Here is a 24,774-nt window from a genome sequence, read left to right as displayed (position 1 = left end):
TTGAATTGAATGCTATAGAAATTTAAGATAATATTTATCAAAAGCATTTTATAAATATATAATTATTTGGCAAATTAAGATTTTGCTATATTTCAAATTTATATTTTTGGATCATTAAATATATTTTTATAAACTATATTAGTGGTTCATATGCAATCTGTATCAATATTATTCTAAAATGGTCAGAATTTACTGTCTTAACAAATATGGTATTATCCCATTAATTTGAGTAAGCGGAAACAGATTATGTTCATAATTAAACCTGATAAATGTTCAGGAGCAAATGTGTTTAAAAATATGTGAGAAATATAAATAAATCAAATGTATATTGTAGAAAGTGATATGAATTAACATAATTAGAATATTAAGTGATGATGTTTGCGTTTAATGTGTAATGTTTTCTTAATATGTATATTTATCACTGATGCCATATTCATATGTGTGTAACCTAAACTTCAACTAATTCAAACTACTCTTTTTGATAATCGCTATATCTTCATGTGCATAAAGTTCTTCAATTGGTAATTTATATGATATATATTCATACATAACTTCTTCAAATGTTAGCATAGATGCTGTAAGGAATTGATTTAATGAAAAAAAAAATGTGCCAAATGCTTGTCACTTTAAGCTAATTAGTTCACTTTTAAATGAATTTAAATCTGGTTTTCTTTGATATAACTTAATAATTATTTGACAACATGGATATGGGTTATAACTTATGACTCATTTTGCTTTTTGGCTGAGTTTTACTATAATATATGCTCCATCATAATGCAAAATCATCAAACTGATTCAAGTTAAAAGCTAACCAAATTACTTTGAAAATATATAAAGTTTGCTTATATTTTGGCATAGATTAACACATATGAAAATGAAATTATTACCTATGAAATGATGAATCGCCAACAGATTTTTTTTTATAATTAAAATACGACAAGAAAGCGTTGTAACAAATTACTATGCTTTGGATGAACTAATAAAGCATGTGCTGTTGTGATTCAATAATAGAACCAAACCAGATGAATCAAAATAGTTAGTAATGCGTACAAAACATGGTAAATTTATATTTTTGGATACCAATTTGTTTTTATATTTTTATGTATTGAATTTATTATATTATTAACTACTTTCTAAATGTCATAGATATACTGAGCACCCTGTAATAGGAATGTATTTACTTTACAATTCCAATGTAAATTGCTAGTTTGAAAATATTTCAATTTCACTTTATCATCAAGACCTTGCTTATAAAGCATAATGTACTGGTTAATTATAGTTATTTGTACAGAATTTTTTCTTGCAATTTATATGAATTAAGTTTATAGTGATGTATATAAAGCATTATTTATTTTGTTAATGCCTACAATATTAATGTTAATTTAAGGTTGTAATACAATTAGCTACAGTATGAATAGTTAAAATTTATTTCTATATAAATAAATATACTGGCATCTTTTATGTAAACACAGTTTTATTTTACCGGTCTTATCAAGTCTTACCTGGATGATTTTTCTTTGCTGCTTTTTCATTGTCTATATGTAAAGATGTGTAAATATGTGTATGTGCATTATATATAAATAATGTGTACACTACTCTATTCTTTTATCTGTGTATGTATCCTTTGGAGGCCTATCAGTTCTTCAACAAAATATCTGCTTAATATAAAATTGAAAGTTACCAAATCATTCACAAAAGGCATTAATATGAAATAAAAAGTATTATGCAAAGATTTTAGTTGAGCAATTGGAAATTAACAGATATGTTATAGTAAAAGTGAAATGATTTGGAGACATTTTCATCTTGGAAAGCCCAAGCAGCTGCCCCAAAACAGGATTTTTTGCAATGTGAGTAACCAAATTCATTATTTACACAATACTGAAAATTACTGAAATATATATAGGCATACATTATATGACATGTGGTAGACAGAAAATTAGAAAAATAGTCATTTAATTAAGAAATGTATTCCAATAATTTATTTTAACTCATATATATATATATATATATTCATGTACTATTCAAAGATATTTATATTTTATTAAATTCTATTTTTTTACTTTACATGTAAATAAAATAAATGTATAAAATTCTTTATCAAAATTTCTACTTCTTGATAATATGATAGCCTGTAGCATTAAATTAAAACTTTAATTTAATGCTACTTGATGCTAAATCTTAATTCAGCATTGACTGCAAGTTTTCATACTCCATCTCTTTAATTCGTATTTGCTCTTCAAGTGATTTCAACATTTCTTGGAATCTCTGTTGCAATGCTGCATTCTCCATATTATCAACCTCGCGCTGCTTTTGAAGCTTTTGACTTTGCAACTCTTGTAATTGTTCACGAATTTCTTCAATGCGTGACATAAGCATATCTTTTGGAGTATTTCTGTCCACAAAGTTTCCTGAATTATTGGATGATTTATCCTGTTCAAGGCAAGAAGTACTTTGCTCTAAATTATCTGCCTTACTACTAGTTTTTCTAGAAACATTTTCATCTGAATTATTTTGATTATAATGATTTCCTTCAATTGCAATCCCAGAAGAACTAGATGGATAAAACATTTCACTGCTAAAAGATGTTACAAGTTTATCATCATTTTCGGCTCCCTGAAGAGAGCTTGAATCATTCATTGTGGTATCATCTGCTGACAGTCGGCTATTATCATCTATATCTATATTAATATTAGTATCTTCTTCTTCAGAATCACTAACAGCTCCACCAAATATATCATGTTCGACGAGATCTAATCTTGATGTACTTTCATAAGATGATTCAGTATTCATACGTGAGTCTACCAAAGGACTATTTTTTTGAACTCCTGTATATGACATTGGCCTAGTTTTTGATTTTATTATAGATTTATTTTTCATTTTATTTGAAGAATCTTCTTCTACATTGGTGTGCATTCCACTAGGTATATCTTGCTTTATTTGGTCATCATCTTCACTGATGATTTCCCATTTCACACTGACAGCATCATTATCTTCTCGAAGTAAACGTTTCACTTCTTTCTCAATTTCTGGTGCTTCGACATACTTTTTTTTGAGAGTCTTTCTAAAACGTCTTCTGCGAACATTTTTTGTTGGTGGAGTTATCCCATGTGGCCATAAAAACTTTTTGTCTACCTTATTTGGGTCTTTTTTCTTATTCTTGAGTGGAGATTCTTCATCTGTTGATAATATATCAGGTTCCTCCTTACATATCATCATTTGACATATATCTGCAGTTTTATAAAAGCTCCTGTTGTCAATAGTTTTGAGTGATTCCACAATAGTTGGCAAATCAACAACTTTAGCGTGCATAAGAAAATGATCGATTCGTACTTCTCCATAACGCATGTCGTCTTCTAACTGAATGGTAAACCTGTCCTTCAAACTAGCCACTCCATTTTTCAATGCCTCCCTTAGAACTTTTGCAGGCTCCTCTGGAAGACGGAGTATAAACTGATTTTCCAATTCAACCACTTCGCTATAATCTCTTTTATCACTAACTGGACGATTACTTTTGTTATAACTCATTTTAATGTGAGTATTACTAAAGCAAACAGAAACTGAATGAATATAATAGTCTGATTTCAATTTAGGTTATAAAAGTATGAATCCTCCAACTACTTGTTTGAATACCAGCTACTATTTTGTTATGTTTTGTTTAAAATTAAAAATTTTGAAATCATAAATATTGCGAAACTAGAATTATTACACGTTATAGATACTGATACACGTTATATATAACATAATATATAGTCTATGCAGAATGTTATTTGTAAACGCAAAGTGACATTTTATTAGTAATAGGTAATCCCGCCAATCTTCTAATGGCGCTGAGATCGAAAAGGCGAACAAGTTTTACTACAATCCTAGACAATATAATAATCTTGGATAAGAGAGTAAAAAGTGATGAAGTGATATCATTACGCTGAACTTTAGTAACAAAAATATATATGTTAAGATATTTTATGCAGTTGAAATACACATGAATATTTATTTTCGATATTTATTATTCGATATTTATTTTCGATAAGATTTGAAATTTGAATTTCGCGCTCTCTGCGTCATCGCCATCCATCGCCTTTTGATGGCGTCCATCTTTGATATGCACAAGTGTCATAGAGATTGTTGTGAAAAGCTCTCGTGTTAATTAATCACTTATTTTAATTAAATTCGTAATTAGATATAATTCATTCATGCATTATATTGTTTCATTAATTACGTAGATCATTACGATATAAAATTTATATATGGTGGTATTCATTTAAAACAGATATGTGTGTCGAAGTCTTTAGGTCTTCAACTAATGATAATTATCTCTTTCAGCAAATTTAATTCTAATCAAAATCTAATATTTTTTACAGATTCCAATGTATCCTTTAGTTATGTTCATGTTTGCAATTCTTATCAACATGATGTATATATTTGCGATTTTAAAGGCAGAAAGCACTTCTGCAACATATCTGTATATTTTCAAAGTATTATCATAATTTAATTCACAAAAATCTCTAAAACGTGCATCGCGTTGTGTATTTAGTAAAGACTTGACAATTTATTAATTATATGAAATTAGTGACCACAGTAGTGTTTTTGAAATAGTGATTGAGTGTAGAGCTTTGAGACTTCTTGCAGATGCTTTGGGTTTTCTTCTCAATGTGAGCAATCAATTTTTATAAACATGTCAAAGAATACTTCTCTAAATTTATATACAGGCCTTTATTGCACAACAAATAGTACACTTATAAAATTTTATAATATATGAGATATTTAGCTCATGATTTCTTAAAATTAAGTCATTTTAATAGCCTGTATATAATTCATAAAATATTTGCTGACTCATAAATCATTAGTTTTTTATGCACATGCATCTGCTGAAAAATAACATAAAGCCATTACTTAGCAATATTATTGCCACAAGGTTTATTTTTGACATGATTTATTATGTGTTGTGTGAAGGCTTAACTCGGACAATTGCAACATGTCCAATAGGCATGTAAAAGACAAAGTTATGTAGTGGTTTTAAAGTAGTGATTTTGTGTCGAGTACTTGAGGTTTCTGGCAGATGCTACAGAGGTGGTTGAAGTCTTGGATTTGTGTTCTGGGAGCTGTTGAAGAGGATTCATTACAATGTAAGTGCAAAGCATGTTTTATACAAATCGAGTCAAAGATTATATTTCTGGAATTATATACAGGCATTTATCATATAGCATTCGATGCACCATGTTTTAAATATTTAGTTTCCTATTATATATATATATATATATATATATATATAATGTATATATATGCATTAAGTATTTCTTAATTTTGAATTTAAAGCAGTCAATTAATTTTGAAAATCTTTTTTTTTTGACACAATATTGTTTGTCATCTCCAATAAAACTATGATTTGATTAGAAATAAATAAAATGATATTACTTATAATTTATTTTCTGAAAGAAGTTTACAATTATTGATTGAGTTTGTATGACATGCTACTTTTTATACTTATAATAATAATATTTCTTATTAATTATGTATTTTATGCTTGTTTTTCTTTTTTGAGAATTTGTCCCTTTTTTTTTGAGAACTTGTCCCTTTGTTTTCCGATGTCATTTAAAAAGCAGCCTGTATATATTTTAGTGAAATATTTTCTGACTTGTGCATTATTATTATTTTGCATACATATATCTGCTGAAAATATTGCTTATATTTTAGTCAATATCATTTTTTTAATAAGGTATACTTTATAAATTTTTAATACATAAAATACAATTTATCTTTTGTATATTCAACTACAACTATTATGCGAATAAAAGATTTTAAATTAATTTGGCAGGCATATGTGTAAAAGACTATGTTTTTATTTAATTTGTTACGGGGAAAACATGTTGATTCAGTTTTTTTATTTATTTATACAAGTGCCTCTTATGAATGTTTTAAATTAACATAAAAGAGAAAGCCAGAAATCAGAAATCAGAAATACGTTCAGAAATTCTTTTATTTTATATTAACACTATGAGCAGATTTTGTGTGGAATTCAGAATTCTTATATGTATATAAAAATTTTGTTACTAAATTATTAGTTAACCAATACAGCTTTTTGTGTACATTGATTACTTATTTGTTGAAGAGGCCCTAGTATTCCTCCTTAGGTAACTCCTAAATTGATGGTATTTTGTTACAAATTACAAACTTACTTTGTTACAAAAAACTCTTTTTTATTACATCTCTTGTTCATTATTATACAGAAAAAATATTTGTATTTGTATTTGATATTTCCAGTGTCAAGAATCATGTGTTTTCCCTGTAGCGATATTGACTGCATGAACATTCTTTTTTATGATAACACGATTGTTGGTTTTGATCAAAATATTTAAAATTCTCAATATAACTTACGAAATTGTTAATTAAATGCAGCTTTTAGAAGTATATCATTGTAATTTTATTTTAAATTTATTCAATCATATCGCTGCATAGCTAAATTATAGATTTTTATTCTTTTAATTCTAAAAATAATTTTGATCAGGGCATGCAATCAAAGTTTCGAAGAGTTGACTTGAATGATTAGACAAAACATAATTTTGTTCACAAGTTTATTATTCGATTCAAGTTCTAAACATTATTTAACTCAATTTCTAAAGGATAACATTCAGCTTTTTGACAGTTTTGAATTTTTAATGTTGAAGTTTTTGAACATTTTTCAATATTCCATTTTACAAGTTTTGTTATATTTCTTTTATTGCTTTTTCCAATAATTTGTATATTATTCAAGTCAACTGCATTTGTTTTTGTCTCGATTAATTGTAAAGGTTTCACATCAAGTCATGTATAAACAATTTTGATTCGATTAATTTTATTTCATTTCATCGATTAATTAAATAATTCCTTTAAATAATTTTTTTTTTCTAAGTCCAAATTTTCTGAAACCTTTTCAATTAAGACAGACGAGTTATTTATGCATGCTGTATTATCCCAAAGCCAACATTCGAATGAATGAGGCTCACATTGAATATTTCACAACGAGAAAATTTTATTGGGGCAAAGTTAAATATTTTAACTAAGTCCCAGTAATTTTTTCTCGTTGTGAAAATTTCAACGTGGACTTGATTTCATTCGAGTGTTGACTTTGGGAATTGGTGTGAGGGAACACTAAAAAACATAAAAAAGTTTCAACGCTGAACAGAAAAGAGAAAAATTGATCTGGGACTTAGGGGGGTTTTTTTAAGGCTCTCCACCCCCTCCTTCCTCCTCCTCCTCCCCTCTTCCTCCTTTTTTTTCCTTTTTTTTCCGCTTTTTTCACATTTTTTTTCCTTTTTTGGTGTTTTTTTCGAATGTTGTGGTTTTTGGGTAGATTTTTGGGTAGATTTTCGGGTTCGGCATGCATCTTCCGTAATCTGTGTCTCTCTGCGTGTAACCTCTCGCATCATGGACCTTTGGTTGACCATCACTCCGTGTGTTCGTTTCAGGACCCACCGCGCCTGCCACCAGCCAGTCACCAGCACTGCTCCATTTTTTCTGCTTCGTAGTTGGTCGTCGTTGCCTTCAGCTGGACTCGATCCGTCTCACCTTGTGCCTCCAGAGTGATTTCACCGAGTATGCGGTCCCTTAAACCACTCGGCTATTTGAGTTATTGATGATAAAAGTTATTTTCATTCTCATATTGTATTAATATTGAATTTGAATAAAGAATATGTATCATACACATCTCTCTTATTCATCATCTGCCTCTACCCCTCTCTTTCCCCAGTTCTTCCTCTACCTTTTTTTTTCCCTCTCTTTATGTATCTCTCTTACAGTCAAGTGCGAAACTTGAGTTTTTTATTTTTCAGAAATATACTAAGTGTCAAGGTCGAAATGCGACACCTGAATTTAATATTTTGAACTAATATTTGATAATTATGAAAAACTATACATTCGAATTTTTCAAGCAACTTGAGGATTCGAACCGAGAAACAGTGAGCAACCGTAGTGGCAACTTAACGATCTCGGCCAATTGGTCATAAAGAACCCTGCTCTTTTTGTAAGAATATAAATCCTTATTTTTAAAATGAAAGATATAAGTTTCCTAAAAATGTGTCATTTCGTGTGAGCAAGTGGCCGAGGTCGTAAGGATACGGTTTAGGCCAGAATAGCAATTCGAGGATCGACAGATCGAACCCCATTTATCTGAAAAAAAATTATATTCAATAATTTTTCTAACTCTGTAAATAAATAAGACATATAGATAAATAATTAAATTTATTGAGTGTCAGCATTACACAAATCGACATAATATATATGTGCATATATATAAATATAAATGTATATATATATATACGCATGTGTGTATATATATATATATATATATATATATATAAAAGATAAGAAATAGTAGGAGGAGGATAATTTTGAATAAACTCATATTCACGCCTGGTTAGCAGTAAACCAAACCTACTTTGGTGTAATTTGAAAATCTTATTTTTTTTTCGATGAAAAAGCAGTCTATCAGGGGCAGCCAAAATTGGCCAAAATCGTGACTTTCAAATGCAATTTTAAGGCCCTTAATGAAAGAAATTAATAATTTTAATGAATGCGTCGTGTAGACTAAAGTACAATCTTTATACCAAACCAAAAAAATTACAAATTTATCATCGTCTTCATGGTTAAAATGAGCTTCAAAGTTGGCGATTTTCCAAACTTCAATTTGGTACCAAGGGCAGAAAAACTTTTTTTTCCAAAAACTGATTTCATATTCGGAATCAGAGCCTCGAAAACTATCAGAATCGGTCAAAACATTTTGAAAATCGCGAAAAAAAGTTTTCATTTCATTAGTAAAATTTTGATTTTGTAACCAAAGATTTCGATTTTTCGGGGGGAGTATGTGGATTTATCTAAAAACGGATAATATTTTCGAAATCAGCGTCCCAAAATCAATCAAAACCAATCAAAACATTTTGAAAATCGCAAAGAAAGCCGATTTTTTCAAAGAAAAATCGATTTTGCAACAAAAGATTTCGATTTTTCGGGGGGTGTATGTGGATATAACCAAAAACGAATAGCATTTTTGAAATCAGCGTTTTAAAATCTTTTGAAATCAGTCAAAATATTTCAAAAATTGAGAAAACAAATCCATTTTTTTGATAAAATTCCGATGTTGCAACCAAATATTTTGTTGTTTTCCAGTGGTACACGTCCTGAAAGCTCATCAATTGTGATAATTATCTTTTTCCCATCAATAAGGCTCTGTCCGATGTGTTTTTGATGATATTTTCTCTCTACTATAGAGGAGACCCAGGTTTCAAGGTTCCTTGTTAGGCATTTTTATAAGTTAATGAAAATCCATGTAAGACATTCATTAACACCTGTAATGAAAATAAAAAAAAATATTGTAAAAATATACATTCAACATAAGATTATATAGTCATTTACTAATAAAACTAAATGTTGATTTATTAGATGCAAATGCAGCAAACACCTTCTATGCCTTCTTTAGTTTGCATTTATAATTATAATTGTAGTACGCAACAAACAATTCTTCTACTTTGCTTTGGCATTCCGGACTAAAATTGTCAATACCATTATCCATGGTATTTAACAAAGATTTTGCCGTTTAATTTTTCTAAAATTTTCAAAGATATATTTTTAACAAAGTTTTTGCCGTTTAATTTTTTGACTTGTTTGAATAGATAGAAAAGCGTATGCGCTTTGCTTTTTTAATAATATTGAATTAATCCAATTTTCATACAAACAACAAACACTAGGCCACATATAATCATATATAAATCCATATATACATTCATATAACCAAATCCTATATATGCAAATTTTATACAAATCACAAACACTAGGGGTGCATTCGACTTGGACGCTTACGCGCTGTGAGCGCTCACGCTTGTAAGCACGAATTTTTAGCGTTCGACTTGGCCGATAAGCGCTCAGAATCGATAACTAAATTCCGTTCGTTTTGGATACAGTGAGCGTCAATAAGCATCAAAATGGCGGCAACTGGCGGTAACGGTAATTGGGTAAATTTTATTACTTTCTGGATCATTCAGCGGGATTATAAACAATTTAACAATTAATAAATAAATGAAATTTGGTTTGCTTATGCTTAATTAATATTAATATTAAAATTAAAATTTAAAATTATTTAAAATTAATTAAATTTAAAATTAATTAATATTAATATTAATATTAAAAAATAATTGTGATATACAACTTGGCATTTTTGCGGGATTATAAAAAATTTAACAATTAATGAATAAATGAAATTTGGATAGCTTATGCTTAATTAATAGTAATATTAAAACTAAAATTTAAAATTATTTAAAATTAATTGAATTTAAAATAAATAAATAATATGAATAAAATAAAATAAATAATATAAAAAATAAATGTGATATACAACTTGGTATTTTTGCGGGATTATAAAGAATTTAACAATTAATAAATAAATGAAATTTGGTTAGCTTATGCTTAATTAATAGTAATATTAAAATTGAAATTTAAAATTAATTAAATTGAAAATTAATTAATATCAATATTAATATTAAGAAATAATTGTGATCTACAGCTTGCCATTTTTGCGGAATTATAATGAATTTGACAATTAATAAACAAATGAAATGACAGATAGTAAAAACAACTGACGCTCACGCTCACGCTGCCCTACCTCTGTGGCGTGAGCGTATGTGAGCGCAAAATATGTGCTACGAGCATCCTACGATGGTGCTACGAGCGTACTTATGCCACACTCACAGCGCCAAGTCGAACGATGAAAGCGCGCTCACGGCGCGCTCACAGCGCGTAAGCGTCCAAGTCGAATGCACCCTAGGTCCTATATAATCATGTATTATAATTTCCATACAAACTACAAACACTAGACCATGTATAATCATGTATAAATCAATATATACATTTATATATCAAATTTCCATACAAACCAAGTACTCTATGCCATATATAATCATGAATAAATCAATATATACATTTATATATCCAATGTCCAGACAAACAACAAACACTAGGCCATAAATAATCATGTATAAAACGATATATACATTTGTATATCCAATTTCCATACAAACCAAGTATACTAGGCCATGCATAATGATGAAAAAATTAATATATACATTTATTTATCTAACTTCAGGAGTTCGCTAAGTGAAATTAAAATATAAAATAAATCCATGAGTATCTATGCATGGATATTTAAATTATTTTATATTCAGTTGTCGTTTAAGAACTGTCAAACGTTAGACGTCGGTGGCGGCATCTAACATAGAACCCTATAAACCCGGTACTCACTACGTAGTTCCCAACAAACTGGGAACGATTTTGCATAGAGGCACTGCAAGCGTCATGTTTCAGAGGGATGGCGCGATATTTGAATGCACTTTCAAACTTGGAGAAAAGTTTCATTATAAATTATGTAAATAATCTATGGTTTTAATTTGATATTTATTATATACAAATTGAGTAAAATGTGTTTAAAATTATTTTAATTGCAATCCAAATTACAATTAAAATTCAAATTTTACCCATATCTTTAAATTAAAGTTAATTCTAGATGAAATACAATTTATTTTGATTTTATCATTTAAGTTAATTAGAATTTAATTATAAGTTGCACTTATAATGTAAAAGAAAAAAAAAACATTACTTACATTCAGTGGCGTCGGAACCAATTTTTTGGTGGGTGGGCTCGTTTTTTAACTTCCCGTAGGGTAAGTTATTGTAATGGACCGAAAATCGAAATTAAATTTTTTTACATTTCTCGACGTTTTAAAGGTTTCTGAACATTTTGGCATACCTCAGAAAAAATGGATGTGTGTTTGTATATGTATGTATGGATACAAATTTCCAGTCACATTTTCAGGCGCACAGATCAACCGATTTGAATGGTTCAAAAAACATTCGATTCCTATTGAGAGGGAGATGAGCTGATTAGTTTTTGGCAAAGGCCGGTCCAGCAGTTACGGAGATAAAGAACAAGAGTGCAAAAAATAGAAATCGAGCTTTTGAGAGAACGGAGCATCAGAATTGAATGATCTAAAGAACAATCAATTAGTAATGATTGGGATTCAAAGAACTTTCTGCTTGTCTTAATAAATAATTGATTTTGGAAAAACAAATTTTTGTTTCAACTTTTTTTTTTCAAAACATTTTTTTTTTGTATATCGAAAATAATTCAGATTTTATTTTTAATTCTGACTATAGTTCTAATATACTTTAAACAAATAATTTTCCACTTTGCAATTCAGTTTATATAATTCTTATAAATATTAGACAATGTTACAATATTAATAATAATCTATTTGAAAACATTCAGTATTCCTCAAACATTCCGTTACGGTACGGGAAGTTCCAGCAATTTGCCTTAAGGCACAATGCCATACACCTCACTAGAATTTTTTTTGATCAAAATCAAAATTCATGGGTGGGCATTTATTATTAATTATGTTTAATTATGAATGAACTAACAATTTTCTGGAACCAAAAAATATACATTCAAGATGTAAGTAATTGAAAATAAATAAATCCTACTTTTATTATATAAGACGTAGTAGGTCGTAGTACTATGTCGTATTATCAATGAACGTGAGTGTACTATCATAGTACGACGTAGTAAGTCGTAGTACGATGTACTATTATCAATGAACGTGAGTGTACTGTCATAGTACGTCGTAGTAAGTCGTAGTACGATGTAGTTTTTATCAATGAACGCGAGTGTGATCGTAGTACGATGTAGTATTAGCAATGAACGTGAGTGTACTATCATAGTACGACGTAGTAAATCGTAGTACGATGTAGTTTTTATCAATGAACGCGAGTGTACTATCGTAGTACGACGTAGTAATCGTAGTACGATGTAGTATTATCGATGAACGTGAGTGTACTATCATAGTACGTCGTAGTAAGTCGTAGTACGATGTAGTTTTTATCAATGAACGCGAGTGTGATCGTAGTACGATGTAGTATTAGCAATGAACGTGAGTGTACTATCATAGTACGACGTAGTAAATCGTAGTACGATGTAGTTTTTATCAATGAACGCGAGTGTACTATCGTAGTACGACGTAGTAATCGTAGTACGACGTAGTATTATCAATGAACGTGAGTGTACTATCATAGTACGACGTAGTAAATCGTAGAACGATGAAGTATTATCAATAAGCGTGAATGTACTATCATAGTACGACGTAGTAAGTCGTAGTACGATGTACTATTATCAATGAACGTGATTGTACTATCATAGTACGATGTAGTATTGGCAATGAACGTGAGTGTACTTACACAGTACGATGTAGTATAGTCAATGAATGTTAGTGTACTATCATAGCACGACGTAGCAAGTCGTAGTACGACGTACGATAATATTATAGTATTATCAATGATTGTGAGTGTATTATCATAGTTCGACATAGCAATTTTCGTCTTAATTTCAGGTTGTAGTTTGGCTTGTTGTCCAAAACCAAAATGTGATCTATATATATTACCTAGATAACTAGGTTTATCATATGACATAGCTATGTTGTTTTGTTTATAAAAAGTAATCTTCACAGCCACCAATTGTTACAACATCCACACAGAGAAATGTATATCGTAAATAAATAAAATAAATTGTAAATAATTGTTTCAAAAACGAGCAGCTTATTATCGACTTTATAAAATGCATCAAAGCAGTCAAAAACATTTATAAGCCAAAGAGTGTTATATTGCAACAAGCTGAACAATTCTCAGAAATTGCTATTGACAATCTAGTTGAGAAGTTTGTGTCGATTTAAATAGTCATTTCAGAGTCTGGACGAATCCAGACTCCATCTGGACAAAATTAAGTACGTATCTATAAAATATCAGGAACTGTAATAAACATGAAAGGTTTATAAATAAAGACACAAGAATTCAATAATGAATTTATATGCAAGTGCTGGATATTAACATTTAAACACTGACTAACTCTAGAATTTTTATTCGCCACATACCTCTTTGTGTTAAAAACTCATGTCAATGAAAATTAAGCATGCCATTTAGTCCTTAATCTCACCTCATAATTATGTTTTTTTTTTAAGGCATTCTTTTAAATTAATATATTACATTTTTTTTGTAGAATGTTTGTTTGAGCAGTAATCCTGCCTCACTATAATGGCTAAATGACCTTTCTTCCTTCTTCATTTCCATAATTCTATAAAAAAACCTTTTAAGATAAATAATATAAATTTATAATTATTTTTTATATATTTATATTTTATTTATTGTATTAATACTGAAATTCCGACGTTTTGTTGCTTGCAAGTTGCAACTAGCAATATACTTAAGTATATTTATGGTAGCTGTCACTTTGAGTAATGAGATGTTTAATGATAAATCATTATGCTTTTCATATTAAAAAGTAATTATGAGATATGTTAAATAAACTTTAAAATAGTTATAAAATCATCTTCACTATTTATTGCCCAATATAAGTAAAATACATCTGGAAATCTTAACCAAAAAAGTTTCTGCATAAACAAAAATAACTTATGTGGAAACTCAGTAATTTGACACAACATATTTCCAACAATGGAAACTGAAAGTAAAGTTAATTGTTTCATCTGTGATGTTCCAACAAAAGCTCGCAAAAACGTTTTATTGGGCAAAACAAAATATTCAAATGAAATACTATACTCCAAAATTTGTGATATTATAGGAGACGCATTCAACATCTGTTTTTCTTCAGAAGACCTTATCTGCATAAAGTGTGAAAACATTTTGAATGATTATGATCAATTGCTTGCTCAAATTGCAAATATCAGAATTGTTTTCATGAAGTTACTACAAAAAAAGTATTCCTTAAATCAATTGGAAGAAATACTAATACCGAATCACATTAAGCACCCAGACAAGTTCATAAGACTTGAGCATAATGATATCAATTATGTTGAGAATTTATATTTACATGAGCACAAATTTAATGTCGACAGTTCTGATATGAAATATGATAAAAGGGACAATATAACAATGCTGAATAATGGCATAAATACATTGAATGACCAAACTAATGAAAATCCGATGTCTGTAAATACACCGAATACACAGATATCAACTAAACAATATTCATTCATCAGATGTATTATATGTTCTTCTAATTTTAAGAGAAAAAAACAATTTCAAATTCATTTGTCAAACCATGATGATAGAATATGTCCTGAGTGTTCAACGGTAATTGAAAAAATAATATATAAAATGTATATGAGAAATATATGTCTTGAAATAATATTGTTCCGCTTTTCCTTTATAGCTAACTTTATTCTGCCGATATTTAGCCACAGCATCTGTAACATGCTTATAACAGAATTTCAACATTGCCATGTATACTAAAACAAATATCTTATTGAGTGTAGAATTAAAGCCTTTAATCTTAAACTAAATAAATTAATATTTGTTTAACATTCCAGGAATTTCCAAATTCTACAAGTTTACATTCACACATTATGCAAAACCATTTCAAAATGCAAATCTCATCAGAAAAAATCATATATAGTCGAGATAAAGTTAGGACCAGTGTAAATAATGATTTAAATGTAAATAGGACATTATTAGTTTTGAAAATTATTAGACAAAGCCTATTCAAAACACTTGTGCAACTACTCATACTTTTTCTGTATTTTTTAATTATGTTAATAAATACTTTTTTTGTGGATATGAATAGAACCACATTTTCTCAATATATTGGAATTAAGAAATCTAGTGTGAAATAATAAATTATATGATGATTCTCATATTAAAAGCTTCAATATAAGATAAGTATAACAAAAATCAATAATGATTTATTTCATTAATTAGAGTATGGGGCAATTAATAACTAATAGTTCCATTTTACCTACAAAAATTTTGCCAGCGATTTGTAATACTTTATAAAATAAAAGTCTTTGTATTATGTTTTTTCATATAAACTGAGTGATTTAGATATAATGAAATAAATAAAAAACTAAATTATTATGTATATGTAAATATTACTCAAATAGAAATCAAAAATATATTGAATTTCTTAAACAAATTAAAGGATAATAATATATACAATACACGCATGCATAGATTATATATTTTGTAAGTGCATAAGTAAAGTAATATGTATATTTTGTATACTAAAGTTTATAATCTACAATTATTATAAATATATACCAAAACGTTTTTGTTTAAGAACAAATTAAAGACCAAGTGTAGTAAACCATCTTCGATTGGATTATAGCATAGTAAACAATCTTTAAGACTGAAGATTAAGACTTTAAGATTGAGAATTAAGAATTAGAATTTATTACATTTGAAATGATTTGCATATTAAATTTTGTCTTCTATGTAAAATAAAATTAGTTTGTGTCTAAGTTTATATCACATCATACCTGTGAATTTTGTAAATCAGGATCTTGTTTCACAACAAAGTTTTTGACTCTATACATCATCAACACCTTCAGCAATTGTGAATAGAAATTTTATATAATTTCAATTGAAAAAATGGAATTACAATCCTTATGGCGCTTCCGTGATTCATATGTGAAAAAATTCAACCTTCAAACAGAAAATCTTATATAAATAAACAATATATTAAAAAAAATATAATCTGTATTTTTATTTAGATAATATTATTAATGAGCTATGTATTTGAAGATTAATAGATTATATGACACATTATAAGAGCATTAATTTAATTATTAGTCCATTTATCGATGGATAAATTATTTGCATATAATTTATAAATTAATATTTATAAATATATGTTTTGAAATTGCTTAAAGTAATATGATTGTAAAGCGTTAATTAAAAATTAATTATAAAAAAATGTAAGTGATATGAAGAAAAAACTATTAAAAATTTAACATGCCTTTAACAAAAACAAAATAAAAGAAGTTTTTTAAAATATAAAAAACAGCAATGTATGAATCACTTTTAAGTATGATTATAATTTAAAATAATTATAAACCACAATAATATAAGTTTAATTAAAATTATAGACAGGCTGTAGGTTGACCTCAGGTCAAACCTGCAGCCCATTGTAATGACCATGGGTCAACCCTAGGGCGACCAATTGCTTCGCATATTTTAAGGGTACGATGTTTATTTATTGAATTGAATGTTTTGACTATTCCGATACGAATAAAACAATTGTTAATTGTTAAATGAAATTTAAGGAAATTTAAATTACTTATTTAATACGATTCTGTTTAAAAATCTTTTGCCAAATAATTTCCAAAACGACAAATTCAATAGTTCCTTAATTAATTCCGATAAAACTGTTTTTTTTACCATTTATTTATTTAAACAAAATACTTGGAAGCGAAACGGGTTTCGTATCAGGGTCACGCAGTGTCAAACGAATGCATCATCTTCATATAAATCCCATATCACACTTTAGAAATAGAAATATACACATTTACAATAGAAACAATGATATAAACTCGTGGTGTATGGCATCGTGCCTTAAGACAAATTGCTGGAACTTCCCGTACCTTAATTAAATATTTGAGGAATATTAAATGTTTTCAATCAGATAGAATGAAAAAAATAGTTTAAGAATTAAAAATATCGTTTCGTCAACACAAGCAGACATTTTTTTTAAATCATTCAAATCGGATGCTTAGTTCTCTCAAAAACTGCCATTTTTTGCACATTTAGCTCTGTATCTTCGAAACGGCTGGATCTGCCTTTGCCAAAATTTAAACACCACTTCTCCACAACATTACAAATCGAATGTTTTTTCAATGATTCAAATCGGTTGATCCGTTCTCTTAAAAACTGAATTTTTTAGCACATTTTGCTCCATATCTCCGACCTGCTCTCTTTCTCTCTATCAATAGAAATCGATTGCTTTTTAAATTTTTCAAATCAGTTCATCCATACGCCCGAATTCGTCGACGAAAAATTGTCTCCACACACACACATCCATTTTTTCTGAAGTATGCCAAAATGTTCAGAAACCGATTTTTGGTCCATTAACCTTAACAATAATTATATATTACCTTATAATAAAAGCTTTTGTTTGTTTAAATCGTTGTACATTTTTTAGAACTGTTGAACGAGCCAAAACGTTGATTTTTTTAATTTAGGCTTTTAATTTGGTTGCAAAGTTTTCAAGAATGTGCTTTAACGTTGAACAAAATAGTTTGAATTGTTATATATTACAATTATTATAACATTATCATTAATTGACAACATATACTAATACAATAGTAAATGTAGTTTTTTTACGCTACCAATATTTAAACATAGACACACACACAATGTAAACAAATAAAATTATAAAATGAAATAAATGTGAAAGCGGCTTTACGGATATTCTTCAGATAACAAACAGTTTCCTCTCAATAGTTTAAAATGAATCTTTGACGTCTAAGATTTCAACTTCTCATTACAACAAATTGATAATTATTATATTAATATATTATATTTAATTATAAATTAGAAGAAACAGATCTAGTGTTATCATTATGTGCATGTTATTAAAGTTAGAAAAATATTCAGTGTTTGTGTTATTTATTGTTTTCGTAAAAAGTGTTTCGTGTTATGAAATACCAGAACCGCTCGTCGAGGCTTTCAGTCCTGCCGGATTTAGAATATCTATACCACGTAACTGACTTAAAATATACATAATAAATAAATAAATAAATAATATATATATATGTCTATATATAAATATATATATATATATATATATATATTATTTATTATCAATTCAAATATTTTCTATATTTTACCCCAGATGAGCCGGGTGTCCAGTTCATGGCCATCCAGGCGAGCGTAAACGAGCCGGTGACTCCCTTGACCCCCGGTGAGTACTCCGGCGAAGTCACGAGGTCCCTGAACGGGCGCTGGACGTTCGAGAATAAAAACGCCCGTTTGCGTCCAGGAGACGTCCTTCACTACTGGATGTTTGTCCAGCACGAACGACTGGGGTACAGGAGAGATGATGAGAAAGTTACTATAATAGGTAGATGACAAGATAATTGATTAATACATTTTACTATAAGTACTTATATTGAACTTTGTTTCAGACTTATCATCCAGGAGTCAAAACTATGATACCAATCCAACTAACACCAACAACAACAACCAGAATTGTGAACCATCTCTGACAACTGTAAAAGGCATCGCAAACGTCTGCAAAGGTCAACTAATCTTCGAGGATAATTTTGTGACAAAAAAACTGGACGACCAGAAATGGCATCAGGACTGCCACATTCCCAGCTACGAAGAGGTAGGATAGAAAATATTTAAAATGTTTCTGAATATTTAATCCTGTTGCTTTATTTTCAGGATAACGAGTACGTTTCGTATCAGGCCAGGCCTGAAAATTTGATAATAAATAATGGACGTCTGTCGATTTGGCCGACCATACTAAAGGATAATGATTACATCCAAACTGGAGAATTGAACATGACGGAAATGTTGGTATTATTTTCATGTAGTAATAATTCACTTATTTCTCATTCATTTCTTATCACGAATAGTTGTGGTTGCCGTGGCACAAAACTGGGAGAGTGCTATGGAAAGGCCATGACTTTCAACATCCTGCAGCCAGTCGTGTCAGCCAGCGTCAGATCTAAATTTAGCTTCCGCTATGGCAAGGTACAGATCAGAGCCAAACTGCCAAAAGGAAACTGGTTATACCCTTGTGAGCCTGAATTCTTTACCATAACAGCATATCACAAAATTACATTTTATTGTTTCTATTTTATCACTATCTTTTTTAGTGCTCAATCTTGAACCCCTAGACTACGAGTACGGTCCAGGGTATCGTTCCGGAAAGATCAGAATTGCATTCGCCCGCGGCAATGACATGCTGATGAACCCCAATAACGGATACGATTTCGGGTCGAAAGAGATGAACGCCGGTCTGCTCTTGGGTCAATTCAAACCCCCGAGAAATCACTCGACCAGGACTTACCAGGAACAGAACGGCGGTCACTGGACCAGCGCCTTCCATACATATGAAGTGGTATGGACTCCAAGTGAGTGCTTGATACGACAATTGTATGATAAAAAATGTGAAAGGAAATTATTTTCTTATTTTTTTTTAGGTAATCTTCAAGTTAGCGTAGATGGCATAAACTTTGCCGTGATTTCTCCTCCTCCTGGCGGATTTAAGTCTGTGCAAGATACCAGTGTGCCGAATTTTAGAAGGTGGGACGGCGATGAAATGGCGCCGTTCGATAAACAGGTAATATCACATAATAAAATTATGTGATCACAGAAGTCGCTTGTCACAAGTGAGCGCTGGAATCTCCTATAATGATTAAGGAGCCCATTTGTGGTAGAACTATAGATATATTATAAATACTATACATACAATTTGGTGCCTTTCATTTTTCTTTGTCACTATTTGTTATCATGTACCAACTTCGTCTTCCAGATGGTGATCCGAATGGCCCTAGCATGTGGAGGCGTCACAGATTTCCCCGACAACACAGTATCCGGTGGCAATATTGGCCCTCCTAGACCAAAACCATGGAGGAATCTGGAACCTAAAGCAATGTTGAGGTATTTGACAAATTTATTAAAATATTAGAATAAAAGCCAATTTCAACATTTTTTTTCAGTTTTTGGCAAGACATCTTGGCCTGGGAATCAACATGGAAACCGGATGGAGCATCGTTGCAAGTTGAATTTGTAAAAGTATGGGCATTGTGAAAGTTGTGTAATATATTATTTATAATAAATATTTTTATATAAATTTTATGTTTTCAATAGGCTTTTCTTACTTTATAATTCACATTCTTTTTTTTCAATTACAATATTTATTACAACTGTTAAATAATATAACATCTAGCAATAATGATAAATAATAACATAAATTTAAATAAATAAGAGTACAAAGGATAGAATTTACATTAAAATGATATCCGTAGTATGATGATTTAATATAAAATAAAAGCAAATAATAACAAAAATAAAATAAAATAAATAAATAATAAAGTTCACACTTATGAGCCGATTCTGACGTAAAATAGATGTTAAAGGCTATGTTATGTAGCGTTTTCATATAAATAATCTTAATAATAATAATTTTAAAAACAGCCCCTTAATAATAACAACACATAAAAATAAACAAACTGAATTTTTTTAAATAAAATAATAAACTAACTGCATAATTTGAAATAAATAAATACAAAAAATAAAATACCCATTGCAATAAATAAAATACCATCAGGTATTTAGTATGAAATTTGATCTAGTCAAATAAATTTTCACCTTCAAATAATTATTCTTTATAACTTTTGTTTCCATGAAATATAAATTGTCAATATTGACAATTTATAACAACAAAAAATAATAATGTAATTTTGGCATCCAAATTAATAATGCAAGATGATGCTTATACTAATGTACACCATGTCGATGTTGTCAATTTTTTTGATTTGCCTAAAATTGGCAAAGACTGCTTAATAAAAATGACTTCGTGAAACTTGCAAATACAAATAAAAAGCAAGTATAAAATGTATATATATATATATATATATATATATATATATAAATAATTATGTATACATACATTTGCAGATCATTCAAGAATGGATATAGAGGACGCGGATATAGAAGAGTTACCTTACTCCTATGAGGCAAGAAACTTTAAATAATAATTAAAAATTAAATTAACTACATTAATAACATCAATTTTTTTATCCATTACTCATCGGCTACTGATCCATGAATGCTTTCAGATTTATCATAAATATGTAAATGCTGTTGAAAATATTTTGAATAAATGAGAAAATTTTATTGACTGACATTAAGAGAGATATGAACTTTTATATCAGTGTTTTTTTTTCTAAATATTATATTAATATTAAGCTTATATTAATTAAAACTCTTGGCTGTAACCTAACCTAGTCAAGCAGCATTTTTAACAAAAAAATGCAAAGTTTTGTTGACAATTTATTGAAATTGTTATAAACTTAATGGAAAAGATTCTACAGAATTGATTTTTTGTGCAATATTTTAGTCATTCTTATTTTCTGGTTATTCCATAAAATATCTATTGTTAATTAAGCTTCTATATATGAGATTTTATCAAAATTTCATTACCTTTCAAGGATGACGGAACTAATATAGAAAACACCATGACATCTACATCTACATTCACAGAGCCTGAAGAGGATATGTCCCAATACGCCAGCGAAAGCCAGGATGAGATGTTACAAACTCTTGATGAATTTGGAAGATCAACGAATATTTATGGTAATAGCCTTTCAAATTCCCAACAATATAAAAATCTTGCCATCTGAAAGATCACAAAGCCGCAATAAAGATAATTTACAAAATAATGAGTTAAAAAATAAATGAAATATTAGAACTAAAACTTTTTCCTGCAGGACAAGTTGTCGATGAGTACGGAGATCCCATAGATGAAGAGTACACTACAATAGATGAATATACAGAGATCGAAGATTGGGGTAAGATACTCGTATAGACATTATCTTTGTTATGCTATGTGATAACATTTATATTAACTTTCACCGTTCCAAACTAATGTTAAAACTATAAGAAATTTTGATACTTTGAAGTTTTATCATTTTATAGATAAAGATATAAATGCTCGTAGACGGTAACTCTCCAATATATCTATAAAGGTGTAAGGGATTTGATTGTTTATGGATTATCATACTTTATAAAAACTTATTAAAATAACATTGGCACCATAGATAAGTTCATTGTAGTTTAAGCAATAATTTCCAATAATCGTACGTATGTAAGATTCTATTATAAGTGCAGTAAACGGAGCGTTTTAGGTCTAAGTTTGTTTACTGTGCTCCGAATTTCATGAAATTTTGGAATTAGGTTTATCTTACCCTCAAGTTCAGAAGTGAAAACAATTCGGGTTGCGCCATCACCCCCCGGGGGGATGACACCCGTTCTCAATTGTGTAATTACATTTTTTCAAAATAAAATCGGAAATCGATAGAAGAACTAATCATAAGAAAAAAATGTCTTTTATAGTTTTTCAAAAAAAAAACTAATACTTTTCAAGTTACTGTCCACTAAAAATTCATATATTTTTGGCGTTTTGCTTCGTTTTTTTGCAAATATCTCCTAAAATATACATTTTAACGAAAATCATGTAATGAACAAAATAATGTCAATAAAAATCTTAATAAATCGGTATTACATAAAGTATTCTAGGAAAAATATTAAGCAAGAGTTGAAAGAGCAAAGTCGTTTTTTATTTCGTTCAAGATTTAATTGTTGTATTTAAAGCCATCTAGTAGCGAGGTTTCACATTTTATGCATTTCGGTGAAATTGGGTTTTATAGTGCTCAACATAAGCTTTAAAATGAGTGCTGTTACAAGTTTTTTGCGTGTAAAATGAGTAAGCTATCATGCAAATAAGAAGCATATACTATGGTTTTTTCTTCTGAATCATGTGGTTTAATGAGCGCCGTTTCCACCAGAATTAAAGTGATTCACATTCCATCTAGAATTCACTTCATTATAGACATCTTGATGGATTCACTACTTTAGTACAAACTATTTTCAGAAAACTCACGATTTTATAAAAACTTTTTTTTCCAATTTGCTCGGCCGCGCAGTCTTTAAACATTCATAACTCTGTCAATTTTTATGTAAAAAAAAATAATGAAAAATAATAATAAGCCAGAAAGATCCCTTTGATTTTTATCTATATGCTTTTATACGTATCTCTTATTCTTTTTGAGATATAATGAAAATAATTTCGATTTATAAAAAAAATTGAAAAAAAAGTTTTTATAAAATCGTGAGTTTTCTGAAAATAGTTTGTACTAAAGTAGTAAATCTGCTAGAATCCATCAAGATGTCTATAATGAAATGAATTGTTTGTGATGTCTAGAATGAAAAATGTAATTGTTTTCACTTTTGAACTTGAGGGTAAGCTGAACCTAATTCCAAAATTTCATTCAAATCAGAGCACAGTAAAAAAAATTCACAGGTTATACCCTTTTTTCCTCTCCGTTTACTGCACTATATATAGACAAAAGCAACCTGCAACGATTCATGTGAAAGCCAGGCCAGTGCTACCGCATCACAATAATCAAAATACTCTTAAATTATTAATACTTGTATAAATAAAACTTATTAACTTTAAATATTATATATGTATATTAGAGAAAGCTTAGAAAAGTTAATTTTTTAATTTAAATTGTATCGTCAAAAAGTGTATTGGTAACACCAGGCCGGTTCATAAAAATACCAGAGAAGATCATTAAGTATATCAAACAAATAAAAACATATATATATATATATATATATATATATATTATATACCTAAAATTGTATAATGGCATCGTGTATCATTTTTTTGCAGATGATTACGAACAACAGCCATACGTCCATGATGATGATGATGAAGAAGACTATCAATATCGTGTACCAATAGTAACTGAAAATAAAGATACCAGCTGTTCTTGTAGTGTAAATAATACAATAGTTTATAATATTCAAATTAATAAATATAACCATTCATCTTCTAATAAAAAACCTTTCATGTAAAGAACAATAAATCCACAATCTCCTAATAATTTTACCTCCTAATTATTTCTGTTTATACATACCTTACCCAGATTTGCGAAACGCCATCAATTGAGGAACAAGCTACCGTCTGGGATTATCTGCTCGCAACGTTGATACCGAAACAGGAATACGCCTTTAGCATTTGGGCACAGCTCTTTTGATTTTCATAGTGTGCCTGGCCAGTTGGTTGGTCCAGATGATAGGACCAAATGGCTCCTCCTCCAAAATGCATCAGATGGTTTGAGGCTGCTGAAAAATATTGTTCATAATTGGACAAATAAATTGAATGATTAGATTAAA

The 24,774-nt window shown here is 29.1% G+C and overlaps 3 protein-coding genes across 3 annotated transcripts; 2 read left to right on the top strand and 1 right to left on the bottom strand.

Annotated features, from left to right (window-relative positions):
• Positions 1–2,178: 2,178 nt before the first annotated feature.
• On the bottom strand, positions 2,179–3,638 carry LOC113381212 (transcription initiation factor TFIID subunit 7). Its single transcript, XM_026620178.1, has one exon. It carries the CDS (start codon positions 3,523–3,525, stop codon positions 2,179–2,181), a length of 1,347 nt encoding a protein of 448 aa, XP_026475963.1. The 5' UTR covers positions 3,526–3,638.
• A 10,679-nt stretch (positions 3,639–14,317) lies between these two features.
• Positions 14,318–15,555, top strand: LOC113363872. Its single transcript, XM_026606355.1, has 3 exons — positions 14,318–15,156; positions 15,236–15,306; positions 15,393–15,555. Exons 1-2 carry the CDS (start codon positions 14,518–14,520, stop codon positions 15,284–15,286), a joined length of 690 nt encoding a protein of 229 aa, XP_026462140.1. The 5' UTR covers positions 14,318–14,517; the 3' UTR covers positions 15,287–15,306; positions 15,393–15,555.
• A 2,911-nt stretch (positions 15,556–18,466) lies between these two features.
• Positions 18,467–20,619, top strand: LOC113374778 (beta-1,3-glucan-binding protein-like). Its single transcript, XM_026614748.1, has 9 exons — positions 18,467–18,558; positions 18,692–18,919; positions 18,984–19,186; positions 19,246–19,376; positions 19,440–19,603; positions 19,683–19,940; positions 20,010–20,149; positions 20,342–20,469; positions 20,529–20,619. The coding sequence occupies exons 2-9, from the start codon at positions 18,712–18,714 to the stop codon at positions 20,617–20,619; spliced, it is 1,323 nt and encodes a 440-aa protein (XP_026470533.1). The 5' UTR covers positions 18,467–18,558; positions 18,692–18,711.
• The last annotated feature ends 4,155 nt before the right edge of the window (positions 20,620–24,774 follow it).

Source organism: Ctenocephalides felis, unplaced genomic scaffold (assembly GCF_003426905.1).
Source record: "Ctenocephalides felis isolate EL2017-DRISC unplaced genomic scaffold, ASM342690v1 CF-g0.4_SCAFFOLD_00845, whole genome shotgun sequence".
Taxonomy (NCBI): Eukaryota; Metazoa; Arthropoda; class Insecta; order Siphonaptera; family Pulicidae; genus Ctenocephalides; species Ctenocephalides felis.
The sequence above is the reverse complement of the archived record's forward strand: the minus strand, read 5'-3'. Positions and strand labels throughout refer to the sequence as shown.